Source organism: Octodon degus, unplaced genomic scaffold (assembly GCF_000260255.1).
Source record: "Octodon degus isolate 3935 unplaced genomic scaffold, OctDeg1.0 scaffold00183, whole genome shotgun sequence".
Classification (NCBI taxonomy): domain Eukaryota; kingdom Metazoa; phylum Chordata; class Mammalia; order Rodentia; family Octodontidae; genus Octodon; species Octodon degus.
This window is the reverse complement of record NW_004524759.1, coordinates 3,623,489-3,644,989: the sequence shown is the minus strand read 5'-3', so window position 1 is coordinate 3,644,989 and position 21,501 is coordinate 3,623,489. Positions and strand designations below refer to the sequence as shown.

The following is a 21,501-nucleotide window of genomic DNA, read 5'->3' as shown; positions in this document are numbered from 1 at the left end:
AGAGTAATAGTGGGTCAAAATTTACACAATAAAGTATACTGTTTTGGTGTGGGAGTTGTCATGAGGCTGTGTTGAAGTGACTTTACTGTGTGGGATGTTTGAGTACCCATTAAAATTTATTTGTTCAGCCATTTACTTTAATGAGCATTTCAATGCAGCAGGTACCATTGCAGGTAACGTCTCATGAATGAATAAAAGTTAAATGCTATTGGATTCTTTTCTGTTTTGACAAGTGCTGTCTGTACCACTTCCAACTTCTGTAGTAAGAAGGGCATTACCATTCTTCGCCTGAATTCTGACCCTGTGGTTTTACTTTTTTTGTAGTTAATTTTACCCGTTTTATTTCAAGTTCTATATACAGTCTCTAGCAAATGTGATGTCTCCATTTCCACATTTTTTGCACTGCTTACACTTAACATGCAATCTTATTTCTTGTCTGCACACAGATGTGGAAAGCTAGAAATAAATGTTAAAGCTTAAAAATTTTATAAACATTTTAATACACAGTTTGGACATGATTTCTTAAGGTTTTTCTCTAAACGAAGTGAAGTGCATGCTTTCTGGCTTTGAAGATGTTCCGGCTTTGTTCATTCTGTAATAAGCATTTCATTGGGAAATACCAGTCAAGCTATATGGTTTTTTTTCCAATGAGTAAAGTGTCTTTATCTTTTGCTTTAAAAATTATGGGTTCTTCAGGGTAGATGTCATGCTGTCAAAACTCTTATGGATTCAAATTATGAATGAGAAATTAGTAACATAGTGCTCCACAAATAACTGCTCGTTTGCTACTTTCAGAATCTTTCCAAGACTTGTACTTTAACAGCATTATAGAGGCACGTCCTTGAAAGCCAAATGTGAATAAAACTTATAAAGGGTGAGTCCCTTAATTGGCTTTCAGCTGGACATTTTTTAGCCTTAGATGATAGGTGTTTACAAAGATTACTTCCTTAGGCTAACTTGATCATAGTGGGTGTGTCCAGATGTGTCTTAGACTTGATACTTTGCATATCTCCTGTGTTGCTTCTAAGGGATTAAGCCATAGAGGCTTCTCCAGGTTTAAGAACAGTGAAGTACCTGGAAAAACACACATTTCTGAACGTGTAGACGTTGGATTTGGGATCATCACAATGATACCTTCAAAAAAATCTAAAGGATTTGCCCTCCCCACTCCAGTAATTGGATGTGACTATTGGGTGAAGTATTGGTTTGGACTGTTTGTTGTACCTTTTAATGCATAGTTTTGTTTTGTTTTTTTTTCACCTATGAACTATGAATACAGTTGGCCTGTTAGTCATAAATTACATTACAAAATTTTTTTGTGGGGGGGTAGGTTGGCAATATGATAATCAGACTTTTTTTAACTGGTTAGTTTGCTTTTTCTGTGTGGGTGTACTCACATTTAAAAAGTATGAACCACAGTTAAGTGGTCTCAGGGGTAGTGAAGCACTCACTTTTCATTTTTAAGTATGAACGACTTAGTATTAAATACTGATCATGCTGTGCTAGTGATGGGGGGGTGACAAAGTAGCCATGTTTTGTGTTGACATAACTGTTAACTGATTGTTGATTACTTTTAAGTGAATTGTTTTATGAGGAATCCAGTGCAAGTCACCAAAAGAAGTGACATCTGCCTAAGATTTGTAATAGCTAAAGCTAATTGAGCTTAAAGGAATTGTTACCATTAAAGTCTGTGTTTAAAGACACTTGGTCTTACTCATTCCAGCAAACAAAGTGCACAATTGAACTTGATACTGTGTGCGAGCTCAATTTTGAATGTACAAATAAAGGTAGTAGTGGTCTATGAAGGGTTAGTATGATTGATTTCAGAGTGTGACTCAGCCAGTATTGGCATCATTGGGGAAGGTCTTACAAACAAATGAGGTCTCATCCCTGTTAACATTGAATGCGGAAGGACTCCCAGTGATTCCATATAAGATCGTTTGTTTAGTCTTGTGTTCCTTTGTGACAAACTAGATAGTAACTTGTGACTTCAACTGAGCTCTGCTCATTTGTGGCTACTGAGGCTATATTTTGTATGCTTTTATGCTCAACATACCATAGGTGATAATTACTTAAAACTACTGTGTAATCCAGCCAGTGTTCAGGTGTTAAAAGTAACCAAGTTTGAGGATTTGCCTGTGTGGTAGGTAGCAGCTGAATAAAGATGAGCCCAGATCTCATTCTGTAAAAATGAAGATTTACATTTGCAGTGTTTAACAAGTGTGCCCTAGGTAGGTGTGGTCATGCACACCTGTAATCTCAGCACTTAGGCTGAGGTAAGCAGAACATTGCAAGTTCAGACCTTGTCTTAAGCTAAAAAAAAAAAACCCAAAACACCAAAACCATTAAATGTGGCCTAATAAATACTGTTTTAAAACTTACTTAGTGGAAAATAAATGGTAAAGGGTTTTAGAGACCTTGTTTTCCAAATATAGTGGAATAAAGACTGAACAGCTTCCTAGGAAGCCTGGAGGGATTAAACGTTACCTACATTTTTTTCTAATTTTATGACCTTAAGTTTTTCTGTAATAGGGAAGATGGTTTCATGTTTTTATAGACCATTCTCTGAGCCTCTGCATTCTAATTCTGTTCACCATTGTTAATACTGTCTAAAAGTGCTTTCATTGCTGCTTAGAAACAGCTCATGGCTGGCCTGCCACTTTACTGAGCCATAGACCATCCTATTTGCTGTACTTGTGGCTGTTCACAGGGCATTGTTACAATGTTTAAAACTGGCCAGGTTAGCTGCTGCTTAACCTCTGTGTAAGCAGATTGCCTGGTACCAGGCCCAGCTATCTTTACTTCCACACTCCTAAATAAATCTGCTTCAATAATGTGCTTGGGGCCTGTTGGCTTACCATCTTGCCACCGTGGTGTAAAGCTCCAGTCTTAAGTCTTTTTTTTTTTTTTGCTTCTTGGTATGCAACAGTTCATTCCCCACACAACATCCAAGTCAGGTCATAGCAAATGTACAAGGTATAAAGTCACAAAATTGTTTCATAATAAAATTCCATTCAAAATTAAAATTGTGCTATTTGTAATGAATTTAACCATAGAAATGTGAACCTTGTACAAGGAAACTAAATTAGAGAAGTCCTAAATGGGAAAGCATCCTGTGTTTGTGGATTAGAAGACTTAAGTACTAGCTCAGTAGAATAAGTGCTTGCCTGGCAAGCACAGGGTCCTGAGTTCAATCCCCAGTACCGCAAAAATAGAGTACTGTTGAGGTGTTAGGGTTTCTCAAAGTTAATTTAAGATCAAAACCAATCTGTCAAGAACAACTGGCTTTCGGGAATAATTTGTTTAGAAGATTGGATGGTGCTGAGGATGTCTTGCCGGGAGAACACGTAGCAACATATGTATGGCCAGATTCATAAATTCATATGGAATTGTAAAGGACCATAAAGCTAATCTTTAGGAGTAAAAGTAAAGAATTTATACTTAATATCAAGACTTAATACAAAGTTACAATAATCAAAACTGGTACAAGGAGCAACTCGAGTCATCCTTTTCTTGGAAGTTTTCTTTCCCCCAATAAATGTTCTGCTGTTAAAAAAAATACTAGCATAAACATGTGGGACCATGTAGTAGAATTGAAAACATGTTTATGAACAGTTTTTTGCAAGGGTGACAAGGCCACTCAATGGGGAAAAGTAGTTTTCCACAAATACTGCTGGGACTAGTGAAGTTTATGCAAAAGAGTTAACCAGGGCACCTATCTCAGCATATATAAAAGTTAAAATGGGTCAAATTCCTAAGTGTGATCTAAAACCAAAGACTTAGAAGAAAATGAGTGTTTCATGGCCTTAGAATTGGTAGGTATGATACTAAAAGCATAAATAACTTCCAAATGGTAGATAGGTTAGATTTAAATACATTTGTGTACTTGGGTGTCAAAGGACATAATAGTGAAAAGACTGTCTACAGAATGTGAAAATTATGTATCTGTTAAGGGGCTCCTATCCACAATATGTATTTTACAAAATCAAAGCTGACAGTTTTTAACAGCAAAAGATTTTAGATTTTTCCATAGAATATACAAATGTCCACAGGCACCTGTGTGAAAAGATGTTCAACATGAAATGCCAGTCTGGCAGTGAAGTATTGATTTATACCCACTAGGGTAGCTATAATTTGTAAAATTGCAAAGTCTTGGGGCCGAGGAGATGACTCAGTGAAATAAGTGCTTCCCTGGCAAGGACAAGGGCCTGAGTTCAATCCCCAGTTCCGCCAAAAAGAAAAAAAATAGAAAAGTACTGGTGAGGATTTGGAGAAACAGTGTTGCCGGTAGGAATGTAAAATGGTATAACTTCAGTGAAAGGCAGTTTGGCAGTTCATGAAGTTAAACGTTTGGGTGGGTTGAATAAAGGTATGTAGGTAGCCCAATTAGAAGGTCCTGGGTTCAACCCCTTAGTACCACTAAAAATCAGAATTACACAAGTCATCAATTGCATTCATAACATGAGTATGTGCACAGAAGAACTGAAACACTGGAAACAAGGAATAAGGTACGTTCTGGCATTTCATGTAACACCAGCCATAAAAAGGAATGCCATTACTGATCAACGGTTCAACTGTGTGGGTGGACTGAATGCATGCAAAGGGTACAGATGAAGGTACCACATTGGTTCTGTTTCAGTGAGCATAAAGTCTGTTGAGACAGCATATTGGTGTTTGCCAGGGAGTAAGGAAAAGGGAGAAAGGGTAGTAACTGCTGGGCAGGTTGCCTTGTGGGGGATGAAAATGTCCTGGGAATGGATGAAAGAGGTTTTCAGCACTGTGAATATACTAAAAGATTTAAGGCATACATTTGAAAAGTGCTCGTTCTGTGTTATGTGGATTTCACCTCAAATGTGTCACTAGAGCCAACACACACTTTTTTTTTTTGTTAACTTTTTGAGATGGTTTCACTGTGAACTTCAGGCTGACCTTAAATTCACTTTGTAGCTCAGGCTAGCCTCAAACTTGCTGTGATCCTCCTGACTCAGCCTTCCAAGTGCTGGAATAATGAGAATGTGCCCAGCTGCACCACTTTTTAAATGCAAAGCTCTACTCCGAATTCTTCGCATATATTAACTCTAAATTTTCATAACAAACTTGTATACTTATTATTTATAAGCTTGTATTGTCTTAACAGACAAGCAAACGGGGTAAAGTGGCTAAAAGCTTGTCTAATGGCACAGATTGAGATTCAAAATCTAGAAATGCGTTTCCAGAACCTTCCCTCTTTGCTATGATAGGAGTTTAAAATGTGAATGAAGAACAGGAGATTACTTAAAAAAAAAAAAAAACAGGTTTGAAAAATGACAAAATTCATTCCTTTCAAAAATTAAAGAGTCAAGGGCCAGGAAGATAGCTCAGTAGAATAAGTGCTTGCCTGGCAAGCACAGTGTCCGGAGTTCAATTCCCAGTACCGCAAAAAAAAAAAAAAAAAAAAAAAAAAAAAAAAATCGAATTGAATCATAAACTCAGAGGATAGTTTAATAACCTAGTAGATGCAACTGGCTAAAGGATTTTTCACCCCTTTAGGAAAGGGTGTATAGGGTGTTCTGGGTCTCACTACTAGATCGGGCTTGTGATCCGCCTGTTTACAGCCTCCCAGGCGCACTCCACCACACCCATTCTCAATTGCTGTCTCAGCGCGCCCCAGGGGCAGTGCCAGCACTGAACGCCGGGGGATTGAATCCCCGGCCCCTGTGCTTGTTTGCAGGCACTTTAATACGCTGAACTAATTGGCTAGCCCGACTGAAGAATTAGAGAAGTGGAAAAGATAAATCATGCTGAACATAATTGAGAGGTGAAAAATACAGAAAAGACTTTATCACTCGGGCTATCACATGCTTGAGTTCCATTCCTTCCCTGGTTTCCAAACCACCTTGCAATTTCTCTTCTCCAACAGTTGCGTCCTTGAATTCCTCTGGTAACATGGCAGTGATGTGTAGCCAGAGAACCAGAGTTTCTCTTGCTCTTTCTGGCGGGAGCTGAGGCATGGGTGTTGTGAGTGTAAGGACTCAGCATCCATGGGACACCACCTATCTGTGCTGGAGAGAGGATGCTGGTGCCTGAGTGCTGGTGACCTTTGTGTCCCCAGAGTGGCCGCGTTGCTGCTTCTGGGAGTCTCACACCGCTGCTCTATACACAACGGTCCAGGTCCAGTGATGAGCCGTGCTCTTGGTGTAAGGGTTCAGACCTTCAGGACCCCCACAACCTCAAGAACTCACAGGTGGGATGTGAAAGGCTACTGGATCATGGAGCTACAGCTGACTTGCTGTGAAGAGATGGAGATGGGAGGGGGTGTGTGCTCAGAAGAGGGGTCAGTCACAGGGGCATGGCCTGGAAGAACTCATCTTTCTCTAGACTTCTCCCTTCTCTATCTGCTTCCAGTCCATCCGTATGCTGTAAGCAGCTCTCCTCCTCCAGGCCCCTGAGCCTACAGTCCTGCTTTGAAGCCAGTTGATTATGGACTGAAATGTGAGCCAGAATAAACCTCTCCTTCAGTTTGCCACTACAGGGAGACTGTAACTAAGGTCCTTTGCAAGACTGCAAGGCCTGAAGGGTGACCAACTGCATGCACTGTCCACCCTCTTGCCCCTAAGACCTGTGTTACCCTGTACTCATGGATCATCTTGTCCTTTGCTGGCCAGCTGGAAGCTGCCTGTGGCTGGCCTCGCAACTTCAGATGGGTCAGGCCCAGCTGACTCAGGCAACAGGCCGAAATACTGCTTCTCCAGAAAGATCTACGTTCCTTTTGTTTTTTTCTTGGCTAGTCTCCCTTATCCCTACAGTACAGTTATGGTTGAGTCCTTGTGTCAACTTGAGAAGTTTAGAAGTTTAAGCAACTCAGCAGGTAGCTAGCCTCTTTACTTTGTACACATCCTTATCCTGTGCAAAAGGAGGACCAGGAGATGGTGTGAATGCTACTACATCTGCCCCAGGGCAGGTAGCCTTACAATATAAGGGAGGGAAACAGGTTCACTGTATAGTCCAGGACAGCCTTAGCCTTGCAGTGGTACTGCTGCCTCACACCTCATGAGTGTTGGTATTACAGGTATGTGTCACAATATCTCAACAGATTTATAAAGAAGAATGAACAAGAAATAGAGAAAATTATTTTTAAAAAAAATAGTAACATCTAATTTTCCTTGAAATTGATTAAGGAACCTAAGTTACAGATAAGAGTAAGCTCACTAAAATCCAAACAGGAGACAGAAAAATCAGATCTATCTTGAAGTAACTGCAAATATGAAAGAAACAAAATTTAAAGCTACTTGAAAATAAAAACAAGTAGATTATCTACAAAGAAACAACAGAGGACTGGTGAGATAGCTCAGTGATCTAAAGTGCCTGCCTGCTTAGGCAAGCTTAGGCAAAGCGCAGGGACTGCAGTACGATCCCTGGCACCACATGCCGCACTAGCCCCAACCCTAGGATGGGCTGAGCTGGCCAAAAAAAAAAAAAAAAAAAGAAAAGACAAGAAACAACAGAGAAATTGACACAAGAGCAAAAGTGAAAAATTTTTGAACAGAAACCATAGAAACACAGCATAATGGAATACTCTCTGCCAAGCCCTGGAATTCTACAGCAAAGACAAAACACCTTCGACTGGCATGCACATCTGGTTTCTTTGCCCACTGTAATGTTATTTAGGCAACATTTAGAAGAGGTCAAATTAAACCATAGTGTTGGAAATCAGAATGGCAGTTCTCTGGGACAGGGTCAGCATCTCTGGATGAAACTTCTTCTGTTCTGTTAGGGCTAGTGATTATACATGGATGCAAATTTTCCAGGACTCACTGAACTCTGTTTGGCAAATCTGAATACTATGTATGTCACCTCTTTAAAAAAAAAATAAAGTAGGGCTGGGTGTGGTGGCACATGCCTGTGATCCCAGCACTCAGGAAGCTGAGGCAGGAGGATCATTGTAAGTTTGAAACCAGCCAGGGATACAAAGAGCTCAAGCCCAGCCTGAACTGCCTTAAAAAAAAAAAAGTAAATAAATAAGTCAAAGTGAACTTCAGAGGTTTAAGTTTGGGCTGGGAACATAGCTCAGAGGTACAGTGCATGTTGTGGCATCCCTGAGTCCCTGTGTTCCATCCCTGCCACCCCCAAAGTAATCACTAGAAAAAGCTAAAAGGAAACAACAAAAGCAGATCAGTTGGAGAGGACTATGGTAGCAATTAAAAGAATCTTTTGGGGAGAGTAAAGAAAATGATTGACTTTAGAATGTAGTGTAGTTTGGGGCTGGGATGTACTCAGTTGTAAGGTGTCCTGCATATAAGACCCTCAGTTCCATACCAGGCCATACTAAAAGAAGTATTGTTCAGGGTAAAAGATGGGTCTTCTTAATTGGGCCTGGTGACATGCAGGGCAGGATAACACCAAGTTTGGGCCCAGCCTAAGAAACCTAGTGGGGCAGTGGTGATAGCTCAGCAGTCTAAGTGCCTACCTAGGCAAGTGCAAGGATCTGGGTTCAATCCTTGTACCACATGCTGTGCTGGTCCCACCCTAAATGTGCCGAGCTGCCACTGAGACCAGGCATGGAGATGTATGCCTGTAATACCAGCACTGGGGAGGCTAAAACAGGAGAATCACTATGAGTCTGAGCTGCATAGTGAGACCCTGTACCAAATACATTTAAAAAGGAAAAAAGAAAACTAGTGACAGCAAAATGAGAGTATGGGGATGTAGCTTAGTGCAAAGGCACTTGGTTCAGTCATGCTCAATCCCCAGTACCACACACACACACACACACACACCCCTTTACAGAATCCACATAATAAGCACAGAAAAGGTGAGGGACACAGGAACACTGCAGGACTCTGGAAAGGGCCACAGATGGAAGCCAATACTGTGCAGAAGTGGAAAGCAGGGAGGAGATATTCACATAGGCTCAAGCTGCCTCCCAGCCCTCTCATCTGCTGACCAGGAATGGGTGCACAGCTGCACCAGGTGGAGGTGCCCGGTGGTCGCCATCTCAGACACAAGTATGGGGTCAGTGTCACCAGTGACAGAGCTACATTCTCTGCATGGCATCACCTTCTGAGGGCACCACATCTCTGTTCCACTCTTACAGGGAGTGGTGACCTCCATGGAGATGTGCAAAACTGCAGACATACCCAGACTGAGAGACAGTACCAGATAATTCATGATGCTCTTCAAGGTAGTATGCTAAATGGCAAGGACAGAATGGGAATGTGTCACAGATTGGAAGAGACTGAGAAAGTGTGACAAGTGAATGGACTGTAGCATCCTAGAACAAATCCCCCAGTACAAAAAGAACATCTATGAAAAAATGGGTGAGATCTGAATCAAGAGTATGGCTTAGTAATTGAAATGGTGTTGATGTCTTGGATTTGATTAGTCTTCTGTGGATATATATATGTGTATGACCTAAAAGTATATGCTTTTTTTTTTAAACAGTCTTGCTGTGAAGTTCAGGCTGGACTTGAACTCACCATGTAGCCCAGGCTTGCCTCAGACTTGTGTCAGTTTTCCTGCTTCAGCTGCCTGAGTACTGGGATTTCAGGTATGTACCACCACATGCAAAAACTGGTGCTAATTTGTTTTCTAAGTCCAAAATGATCTGAACGCAAAAAGAAAGACACACACACCAGGAAGAAAACAGCATTGAAATTAGAAGAGAAGAAAAAAAGCCAGAATGGGAAAGAAGAGATGCCCAGAACATTCCAGAGAAACTGGGGAGAATGGGAGGCACAAGACGTAGATGAAAACTCAAACATGTCAGGAATGAGTTTGAAAGGAATGGGGTTAAATTATCCAATTAATATACAAATATCAAATAAAAAATAAGATAATAATAAAAAGTACAGGGCCAGGAAGGTAGCTCAGCACCTAAGTGCCTGCCTGGCAAGCACAAGGTCCCAAGTTCAATCCCCAGTACTGCAAATTAAATAAATAAATAAATAGTACAAATTTCTTTTTTTTTTTTTAATATTTATTTATTTTTATTTATTACATTTATTTATTGTGTGTGTGTGTGGCCAGCTCAGCCCACCAGGGGGCGGGCTGGCTGGCATGTGGTGCTGGGGATCGAACCGCGGTCCCTGTGCTTTGCCAAGCTTGTTTCAAGTAGGTGCTTTAGACCACTGAGCCATCTCTCCAGCCCACAAATTTCCAACTAAAGAAAAAAATAGAATTACTTGTTTTGCTTATTAGCCATAAAATTATAAGTTGACAGCAAAGTGGAGCCCCAAGAGAACAGCCCTCCAAAAACTTCTGTCTCACATGTGTGCCAGCCCTGGCGACCACCAAGCACACCCATGCTGCCCAGGTCAGCCTCTAACTGCAGGACTTATACATTCTCCTACCTGGTTCTCCTGAAAAGCTGAGCTTATTTTTTTTCCTCTGCATCTCATTAAATCACTAAAATGCCTAGAAAGGGATGAGACTCAGGATCCTCCTGCCTCAGGCTCTCAAAGTGCTGGAATTATAGGCATGCACAGTGTCTTCGGCAAGGCAGGTATTTTTAATTTTAAGAAATCCTTGTTGATCACGTATTTCTTGCATAGGTCTTGCTTTTGCTATTGCCTCTAAGAAGCCACTGCCATATCCAGATTTCTGTCATGCTAAGTCCTGAAAATTTATAGATTCGCATTCTCCATTTAGGTTGATGATATATTTTGTATTTGTTTTGTGAGGGGTGTAAGGTCTGTGTCTAGATTCAGTTTTGGTCAGCTTTCATTTTCTAGAAGAGTTTCAGGTTTAAATCTAATTGAGCTGAAGGTGTGAAGTTCCATGTCTCTCCTGCCCCATATGGACAGCCTGTTCCCAATCACAGAGCACACCAGAATACACTTGTCACAAATGACCGCCACACACCTCATCACCACCCCAAGTCCATGCTTCACATTAGGGCTTGCTCTCTGGCTTGTTTATCTAGACTATTTTTTTCATTTGTATATTTGATATGGATGTGCTGTTGTTCTGGCATCATTGGCTAGGAAGATCACCCTTTGCCCACTGTTACATCTTTGAGGCTCTGTCAGTTTAATGGGTCAGCCCACTGCATCAGTGGGAGTCTATTTCTTGGCTCTTCAGTCCCTCCCATTGATGTACTGAATCTTTCACAAATACCACACTATCTCAATTTCTATAGCTTTATAGTTAGTCTTAGTCTCTCTATAGGCCTTAGGTTCAGGAGCCGGACATCCAGTTAGCACAGCATATATCCTACAAGTGTGTTCTTAGGTCCTTGCAGGGCCTGACAGGCCTGGACTTGGTGTGGGACAGGTGGGGTACAAGGCTAGCTGTGGCCAGTCAAGACTCTGTATCATATTTCTTGCCTTGCTGCCTTCCCTCCTGGACCTCTGTGTGGGAGTCCCCAGGCTGAGTCCTCTGGGGTGGCCTCACTGGGAGGGAAAGGAGAAACAAGAAACCTTGAGTTCTACTTGTAACCCCTGCAGCCAGCCCAGACCTTTCTCCCACCCTCTCAGTGAACAGCAAAGTCTATGCTCAGGGCTCCTAGGTGACACAGGCTCTTGCCTGTGCTGCCCTCTGGGCCTTGACCAGTAAGGGATGGGGCATACGGTATCTTCTCTGGCTTAGCCTCTTATTTGTCCTATGAAGGAGAAACAGTTCATGGTGGGCAGAAGGTAGCAAACCAACAGGTGATGACCACAGCTCTTTCAACTGTGGCTCACTATTATGATGCCAACACCTCAGAGCTCACCTTTCCTTTGAGTTCAGCCAAGTTCCTGCAGGACACGGACAAAGGCCCTGGGCCCTGAGCCTGTCGCTGCATCACCTTGGCATCCTCCCACATGTAGGTATGTGATGATCACCAGAAACAGCCTTACTGATAGCTATCAGTTAGGCCGAGGAGGAATGAGAAAATAAGATTTATTTTGCCTCCATTTACTCCTCTCAGCTTTCCTTTTTTAAATGTAGATACCCCTCCTAACATGCCTCAAGAAGCATGGCTATTGGTGACAGATTGTGGCATTTTGTTTGCCTGAGAAAGTCATTTCTCGTTTCTAAGGGGTCATTTGCAGGCTACAGAGTGGCAGGCTGGTGTAGTCTTCCTCTTGACTCCTAATGCCTCTCTTCATGCCCTCCTGCCTGCTGCTGCACCCGGCTCCACGTGCATCCCCTCTGCTTCTGCACTTTGGTTTTTCGTTTTTGTTTTTTGCCGTGCAATTCATTCTTTCTCTTTGATTTTCCACAGTCTGAACACTATATGCTTATATGACTTTTTTTTTTTTTTTTTGCTTTTAGTCTTCTTGATGATCTCTGAGCTTCCTGGATCTATCATGTGGTGTCTGACATTGCCTTTGGGAAATTCTCAATCATTTCTGCTTCAAGCCGAGTCTCTTCTCTTTTGTCTTTCTTCTTTAAGTATTGTTGATTTGTGAACATTATGGCTTTTGAAGTTGTCTGCTTTTTAGTCCTGTTTCTTGGTTTTTATTTCTTTCTTTCTAATTTTTAAAAAATATTTTTTTAATTTATTTTGTACAGGGTCTTGCTATGCAGCTCAGACTCATAGTGATCCTCCAGTCTCAGCCTCCCTAGCGCTGGTATTACAGGCATGTGCCACCACACCTGGTTTTGGTAGCCAGCACAGAGCACCAGGGGTTCTGGGGCTGGCATGGCATGTGGTGCCAGGGATTGAATCCGAGTCCTTGTGCTTCCCAGGCAGGTGCTTAGACTGCCGAGCTATCCCCACAGCCCTCTGTTTCTTGTTGACTCTGAGTTTGGGAGGTTTCTGCTGCCATATTTTTAAGTTCAGAGATTCTCAGCCATGACCAGTCTGCCTAGGGAGTGTTTTAGTTACTATTTTCATTACTGAGACAAAATACCTGACACCCAAAGAGAAAAGGTTCATTTGGCTCACAGTCTTTAGAGGTTTCAGTTCCTAATTGGCTAGCTCCAAGTCAGGGTGGCATGGAAGACAGGCATTGCAGAGGGGAAATGGTTCATGGTGGGCCAAAAGTAGCAAGCCAACAAGTGATGACCACAGCCCTTCCTATCCCTTATGTCCTATCCAGGCTGCTCACCGTGGGTAGCACTCATACCCTTAAGCCTAGCATTACACCTATGTCAATTCCAGCATTACACGGTCTAGAGCGAGCCACCTCTGAAAAAGCCCCACTTAGACTATATGAGGCTTTGGGGGAATGTCCAGATATAAACCATAACAGGGACCATCAGAGGTGCCCTCCTTTATTTTGTAGTGCTTGCCATTGCCAGTGTTGTCTCAGCCTTTGTCAGAATCCTGTCTTTAAGGTGGGCATGGCAGCAAACACCTGTAATCTCAGCATTTGGGAAGTTGAGGCAGGAGGATTATCATGAGCTTGAGGCCAGGCTAGGCTACATGGTAAGTTCAAGGCCAGTCTGAACTACATAGTGAAATCCAGTCTCAAAAACACAAAACAGAGGGCTGGGGAAATGGCTCAGTAGAATAAGTGTTTGCCTGGCAAGCCCACAGGCCAGGGTTCAATCCTTGGTTCTTAAAAAAAAAAAAAAAAAAAAAAAAAGTTAAAAAAACCCACAAAACAAAACAGCTATAATTCCTCCTCCACCCCCAATCTTTCTCCTGCATTTGCCATCTGTTTTGTACATAGTTGCTGGAGAATTCATACACTGCTGCCTTGGATCTGAGGCTACTACTGCTTGCTCTCCAAATTGCATTTTGCTGTAATTTTTTTTTTAATTGAAAGTCGTATGCTATGTAGGGGTGAAGGACTTGAAGTAATGGGTTTTGGCTCTGCAGGATGTTGGGATGGTGCAACAGTCCTGGAATGGGGTGGGCATTCGGCCTCAGTCACTGTCTCCAGGCTGTGAAATCTATACCCTACTTTCATGTAACAGAAGATTCCTCCCCACCCCCCAGTATGCTTCAGTTTCTTAGTTGTCCAGGTCCTGTTCCAGTTCTGGTTGCTTCTGTCTCTTAGAAACTGCTGATCACTAAGATGCATATTGTAAGAACTAATCCCCAATTGACAAGCCATTCTGCCTCTGTACTTCCTGCTTGTGTATCCTACTTAAGCCCTGGACCACCCAAGATCAGGGCCTGATATTCTGGAAGTGATCTTGATCAGTGCCTATTGATATAAATAAATCTGCCTCCAAATCCTGAGTGTCATTTTGATGTTTCTGCTTGCCGTTGTATCCAGAGTACTTCACCCCTTGGGGGTTGAGGGTCTTGGGAGCAGAGATTGGTGAAGCTCTGATAAAACCCCAGATAATTTGCTCAGGTAGGAAGGACAGGTAATTCTGAGGACAGCTCTTGTGGAGAACAGTTGCCGGCACCTCGGATGGTCCTTTCCCATTTTTTTTACCCCCAATCTTTTGCAAGAAGTGCAAAGGGGATCAAAATACATGGTGTTTGTTTCTAAAAAACTCACTACAATAGAAGACATGTGGCCATGAGCCCCCCTTGGTTCAACACACTTGTCCTGAGATTCTTGCCACTTTCTTTCTGTGTGTGTGTGTGTGTGTGTGTGTGTGTGTGTGTGTGTGTGGCCAGCTCAGCCCACCAGGGGGCGGGGCTGGCTGGCATGTGGTGTTGAGGGATTGAACCGCCGTCTCTGTGCTTTGCTAAGCTTGTTCTAAGTAGGTACTTTAGACCACTGAGCCATCTCACCAGCCCTCTTGCCACTTTCTGAAGCAGCTCTGGAGTTCTTTGCCTGGGTGCCTTCACAAAATATGATTTTTAAAAAATACAGTGAACGCAGCTACCAGTGCCATCCAACAGCAAGTTAGGCTTGTAAAATCCTGCCACTGTGTCCTCATTCACCTTATTCTCTGGATCTGGTACTGTGAGACCTCTGACTGCTCCCCAAAGTCAAAATGGCCATGGAAGGAAACATTCTGAATGGTTCAAGACAATGAGGCAGCCAGGATGGTGCAATTAAAGACACTTACATTTTTAAAAAAGTGTTTAAAAATTCACCATGTTTTTCATTAGATTGCCCTTGCAGGGTTTTTCCCCCATTTCCAGTCTTCAGTGGGTGAACTTTGTATAACTCCTAGGGGAAAATTCCAGAAAATACAGAGGGACCCTAAGACTGGGCACACAGGTCAGAGTTGCCAGTCACCCCGGAGCCATTTGTCACAGCTCCTTGTCCTGCTGAGGCTCCACAGGGCCTGTGGCCAGTGGTGGCTGTGAGTCCCGCAGTCACCTGTTGTTCTTCCTGGCTGAGGCAGTGTTTCACCCTGGGACCCCCCACACCTCAGGAAGGTCTGTATGGTTGCTATTGAGTGACTTTTCCCCTGTTTTCAGGACAAAGGGGCTTCTTCCATGCTCTGGATGCTCACGATTGGAAGCTGGGGATCTACTGCTTCTGTGACTCAGTGTTTTTTGTTTTTTTTTAATAAAATGTTTTTTTAACATTCCAGATAAATGAGCTTTTTGCTATCTTTTTTTTTTTTAAGTTGAAATATAGCTTTATTTTTTATTTTTTAAAGAATACAAAATAGTGATAGAAAAAAGCAGCACTAGAAATGATGCAAAATTTCGCTAAACAAAGTGATAGAAATTCAACAATGTTTACTATATTGCATGATTTTTTTGCTATCTTTTTTATTACTTATTTCTAATTTTATTACATGATGATCAGAGAACGTTGTTTTCTACATTGTCAGTTCCTCTGCATTGGATTTTCTCTGCAGCTTAGCATGAGATCAGTTTTTGTCAGTGTCTCATGTGACCTGAAAAGTACAGTGTCAGGTACAAAGAGGCCTTTCTGCTGCTCAGATATGAGGGTTTTTTTTTTTTTAATTTTTATTTATTTATTTATGTGTGTGTGTGTGTGTGTGTGTGTGTGGCCAGCTCAGCCCACCAGGGGGCAGGGCTGGCTGGCATGTGGTAGCTGGGGATTGAACCGCGGTCTCTGTGCTTTGCCAAGCTTGTTCTAAGTAGGTGCTTTAGACCACTGAGCCATCTCACCAGCCCCAGATATGAGGGTTTTAATCGCACCACTCAGAACTCCAGCTTTGGGCCCACAGAGCTGATCACCATTCCATGCCCTCACCCCAGGTAACCCAAGTATGGTGACAACACTATGACAATGTGACTTTGCTTTCTCCATCTGAGCCACCCAGAGATAGATGTCCTGTACAGCATCAAAGATGTTACAATGTACAAAGAGTAAGTTTCTCAAACAGTAGTCCAGGACATAAAAACCAGCCTGTAATCCCAGCATGAGGGAGGCTGAGGCAAGGAGGATTGTGGTGATTTTGAGGGCTAGTATCTTCATCTGTTGTTCAGTCTCCAGATCTCACAGATACTTGCTTGTCTTCAGGTGTTTTTTATTTTTCATTTTTGAGACTTAGTCTTGCTATGTAGTTCAGGTTGGCCTTGAACTCACTATATAGCCCAGGCTGGCCTCAAACTCACAATGATCTTCCTGCCTCAGTATGGTTCAATTCAATTTACAAGTTTATTCTCACAGATACTGCAAACCTTTTTGTCATCCTCTGTGGTTTGGGATCCACCTATAGTTGGGCACTGAGATGGAGAAGGGTCTCTTATACTCATCCATGCTCAGGATCCTGCTGTTTTTTCCCCAGGGGGTTGGGACAACAGTGAGGGATATGGGGCTTCTCTGCTGCTTGCCTTGGGAACTAGTGTCCCTTCAACTGTAGGGAAAGTCACATGTTCCTGACCTGCCTCATTCTAGTGGTGATCATAACTCCTCTGCTTTCTCTCCTTGTGCTAATAATTAGAGCTTCAAACTCGATGGGACCTGAGCATGTAGGGGCTGTAATCCCAGCACTTGGGAGGCTGAGGCAGGAAGATGGGGAGTTTGAAGCCAGTCTGGGCTACATAGTGAGGTCTTATCTCAAAACAGAACAAAGACTCTGGTGGGTATTTCAAGCTTTCCAAGCATTTTTATGGAAGGCTCTATTTTGTCACTCTTGCTGGGGTTAGGCAATCCTATGACCACAATGCCTGGCTGGAGCTGAGGTACCTTGTCTGGTAGCCCCAGCCTCCACCAGCCCTTCTGTTGGATCCTCTCTCACTACAGCTGACTTCATCTGATGGTTTAGTTTTTATGGCTGGAAAGAGCCTGGGTCAAGGGAGCAGTTGGCCCCTTCAGGACTTCTACCATTTCCAGGTTAGAGAGACAGCTGATACCCAAATGAATGACAAACAGCTACTCCACACACCTTCAGACCTCTGTGTTCTTGTAGCTCTTGTCATTTTCTTTGGCCTGAAGCACCCTTGCCAAGACGTTTGTGATAATTGATGGGCTCACCAACCTTATCCACTTAGAGATGAAGACAGTACAGTCATGTGGTGGTATGGTTTAGATAGAAAAGTCTGGAGGTGAGGCTCTCAGATGGGGCTGGACTGTGAAGGCTAATTCATGGAGGATCAATGCCTCCAAGAGACTGTGGGACCAGCAGCAGGCAGTGACAGAAACTGGAGGACAGGCTTGGACGCAGGGAGAGGGCATGAGTGTGCCTTGTCCTTAGTCCCTTCTTCCTAGGGCTCTCTCACCCTTTTTGCTTCCCAGCTGCCAGGAGTTGAGCAGCTCTCCTTCCTGTGGCCGCTGCCATGCTGCTGTGCTGTGGAGCTGACTAGAAACTGACACCTCAGAAACTGTGAGCTGAAGCAAGCTTTCCCTCCTTTTGGTGGATTCTCTTGAGTATTTGGTTACAGGGACAAAAGTCTGGCTAACTCAGGTGGCTGAAGGCCCTTAAGGCCTGTAGTGGCACACAGGGACCCCCAAAATGTCATGTGACCCTTGGAGGTCCTGTCTGTTTCTTTTTTCTCTTTTTTATTTTTTTCTGTTTCTTTAAACCACAAGATGATCAGTTGTCCTAAACAACTCAAATTTTGGAAACCATGAAATGACATGATCAAAGTGGAATTGGGTATACAATGCCCATGTATACTTTTAAGATTGTATTTGGTGTCGTGACTTTAAAGTACATAAAGTTGAGCAGCTTTCTGATCCCTTTAAAAGTGATATTCTTGGGCTGGTGAGATGTGTCAGTGGTCTAAAGCACCTACTTAGAACAAGTTTAGCAAAGCACAGGGACCGTGGTTCAATCCCCCAGCACCACATGCCAGCCAGCCCTGCCCCCTGGTGGGCTGAGCTGGCCACACACACAAATAAATAAAAATAGGAAAAAAAAAAGTGATATTCTTGGGCCAGTGAGATAGCTCAGTGGACTAAGTGCCTGCTTAGGCAAGTGCAGGGACCCGGGTTCAATCCCCAGCACCACATGCCATGCTGGCCTGTACTATGAGTCCGAGCTGTGTAGTGAGACCCTGTACCAAATACATAACATAACATAAAACAGATATTCTTCAAGAAAACAATGGGAAAGATTATCTGATAATAAAATAAAGGCTTCATTCTTTCATCTATGCCAATCCCAATTTTAGGGAGTCCATGGATTAGGGTTTTGGTTTTTCCTGGGTGCTCCATGGTAATCTAAGTGACTTCACAGAGGAAGAAAGGAGGAGGGAAGAAGTGATGGCTATATTTTGATTTTGCTTCCAAAAACAAGTTCTCTGAAGCATTTCTTATTTTATTTATTTATTTTTTTGAGGTACCAGGGATTGAACTCAGAATCCTGTGCTTGCCAGGCAAGTGCTTACTCTATTGAGCTATCTCCCCAGGACCTTATTTTCTTTTCTTATTTCTTACTTTTCTTTTCTGTTTTCTTTTTCTTTTTTTTTTTTTTTTTCCTTGAAAGGGAGAATCTTGCCATGCTCCAAGCTGGCCTCGAACTCACAATCCTCTTGCCTCTTGCACAGCTGGGATTAAGGAGTAGGCCACCACGTCCAGTTTAAGCCTTTTTTTTCATAGAAAACAGCATCTAGCCACTCTGGCGCCTTGAATTGTCCTAATTCTATTTGAGGGAAAGTGCCTCCCCCCTTTCTTTGTCAGCATTGCTCTCTGGCCTCTCCCAAAAAAGCAGGAGGCACTCTGAGAAGTACTCTGGTACTTGGACACCTGCCCTACAAAGTAGAACGGTCATCTCAAGCTGGTGACGTCCTGTTGCACAATCTGGGCGCAGGGCCCGGCTGTGGCTGTGAGCCCAGCCTGGGGAGGTTTCCTGGTAAGCAGGGCTTCATGCGTGACACGCTCTGTGGAGGCGACGCCCCAGGGGCGTGGAGCCCGGGCGCCTGGGGCCCGACCGGACCACAAGGGACGGCACCTAGCACCCAAGTAAGAAGGTGCTCAACAGGAAATGGTTCCTATGTGGGAAGGTGCTCGCTCAGGCGGAGTGGTACCTACGGGTGACATACCCACGTGAGACGGTGTCCAGGTGGACGTTGCGCAGGCAGGATGGTTCCCCATGGGCACTGGTACTCTTGCAGGTCTGTTGCTGTTCCCCACAGCGGACGGTGCTCACACAGGACAGAGCCCAAGCGGGGCGGTGACCGGCAGCAATCGCCTGGCAGGTGCCTGAATGCGCACTCTGTATTCTGCAGGCCGAGGGCCTTTGAGCACTGCATGCCACATCCTATGTCGACCTGGACTCTGCATGAGGCCGTGTGGCTCCACTGTTAGGTAGGGCTATGGCACCTGCGTCTCCCAGAGGCCAGAACAGGCTTCCCGGACTGACCAACTCTGGCCGAGCACTGCCCCTGCGGCCGAGGGCCGCCCACCGGGTGGAAGGCGCGGGTCTAGGGGCGGGGCCGAGTCAGGGGCGTGGTCGGAGACTGGGCGGGCAGGCTCTAGGGGGCGTGTCCTAGGCTTGGGGGCGGAGCCTATCCTGGGAGGCGGGTTCTGCTGGTTGGGCGGTCCCGGGGCGGGTCCTCGCGTGGGGCGTGTCCTGCCCGTGACCTGTGAGGCGGCCACCCGGGGCTCTGGCGCTTCCGATATGCGCGTCAAACTGCTCCGGCTGCTCCCGCTGCTCCCCCTGCTGCTGGTGCCTTCACTGCTTACTCCCGGCCATGCAGGCCCCACCGCGGGCACTCAGCACTACATTCTGCGGAGCGGCTGGTGGGTGCACAATGCGAACGGCTCGTTGGAGCTGCCAGCGGAGGTGCCTGGTTGCGTGCTTGGCGCGCTGCTGCAGCGCGGCCTCGTGCAGGTACCCAGGGGCCGAGACCGGCTGGCGCTACCGGAGGGGGCGGAAGAAGGCCCGGGGGCGGGCACAGGGTGGTGCTGCCGGCGGAGGCTGGGGACGGCCTGGGGGCAGGGACAGGGTGGTGCTGCAGTCGGGGGTGGGGTTGGGGTGGTGGCGGGGGTGGTGGCCTGACACCCTCGGTGACACAAGGCTGCAAGCAGGAGGAAGTGACTGTGGTTAGGCGGGCGCCTTCAGTGCAGCCGGTTAACACACTTCGTCTTGGCCACCACCAACGCCCGCTCTGTGGGTCGTGGGCTGTGCTGTGCTCGTGGTTCCCGGCCTCATCACGTCTCCGCGGAGCAGGGGATCGTATCCGAGTTCGCCAGAGTTCGCTCCGATCCGTCCTGCGGCGCACCGCGACTTCTTCCTGGAGCACTGCGCGGACCTCAGACAGCACCAGTCTAAGTGCTGCGCGTGTGGGGCTGGCGGCTGGGGACGCCGAGCTTCTGGTGGACTTCTCAAAAGTTGTTGTCCAGCCTTGACCCCAGCCCCTCCCCACGGTGTGCATCGGTAGGAAGCTAATATCCACAGTGACAGCTGGCGCTGTTTAGAACTTAGGCTCTTTCTCTTTAGTTAACAAATAATTTTAGTCTGTAAAACGGACTGACAAGTGGTAGATTAACAGAACAGGCATTCACATTTTAATGTAGTGGGAGTTACACCAAGTGATAACCCTAAAAAAGAGCGGGATGGTGAGGCTTGAATACCCCCTTCTTAGGGTCGAGGGAAGAAGGAGTTGTAGGCAACTTCAGAAGAGGAAATGACTTAAGGGAGATGGATAGACCCAAAGAACGAAGAGCAGTGTGGTACAGAGTTTGCCTGAGCTCTGGGGTGCAGATTAAGTCTCGTCTTTGTCCTGCTGCTTGATCTTGTGGAGGATCCAGCATCCAGGTAGACGGAGAACTCCAGAGCAGGCCCAGTCCTGCTCCTTGGTAGGCAAAGAGGAGCAAGAAATGGGGTGACAGTAGAGCTGGGGCTGAGAGAGGGGAAAAAGCCAGCTAGAACTCAGTTTTCTTTTGGGTGTGGTTTCTTGAGCCCAGTGGGTGTCCCAGGGAGTCTTTTGTGCTCCTGGCTGAGGATTACACCATGTACTGATAATAGGCTTTAGGAAGAAAAATGAATGAGTGGGGCTGTCTGAGTCACTTTCCTTGTGTCTGGAACAAAATACCGACACCTGCATGCAATTTAAAGAAGGACAGGTACATTTTAGTCAGTTTTTGGCTGGTTCCAAAGAAGAAACAGCGAGACCAAAGGGCCTGTGGAGAAGCAGCTCGCTTCAGGTAGCAGAAAGCAGAGGGGCAAGGCAGGAACTGCAGGGAGATAAATGCTTCCGGGTCAGTCCACAGTGACAGCCACTAACCTCGGGGCAGAAAGGCAGTCTTATTACCCTACAGTGGAGTTCTTTTCTTTCTTTCTTTCTTTCTTTCTTTCTTTCTTTCTTTCTTT

At 44.8% G+C, this 21,501-nt stretch overlaps 1 protein-coding gene across 1 annotated transcript in view; it reads left to right on the top strand.

The window, feature by feature from the left end:
• The first annotated feature begins 19,752 nt into the window (after window positions 1-19,752).
• Manba (mannosidase beta) overlaps window positions 19,753-21,501 on the top strand; it is a 95,351-nt gene continuing 93,602 nt past the window's right edge. The window contains exon 1 of the mRNA XM_012517473.2: window positions 19,753-20,019. Within this exon, the coding sequence (XP_012372927.1) occupies window positions 19,807-20,019 (213 nt within the window). The 5' untranslated portion in view covers window positions 19,753-19,806. The remainder of the gene's footprint in view (window positions 20,020-21,501) is intronic.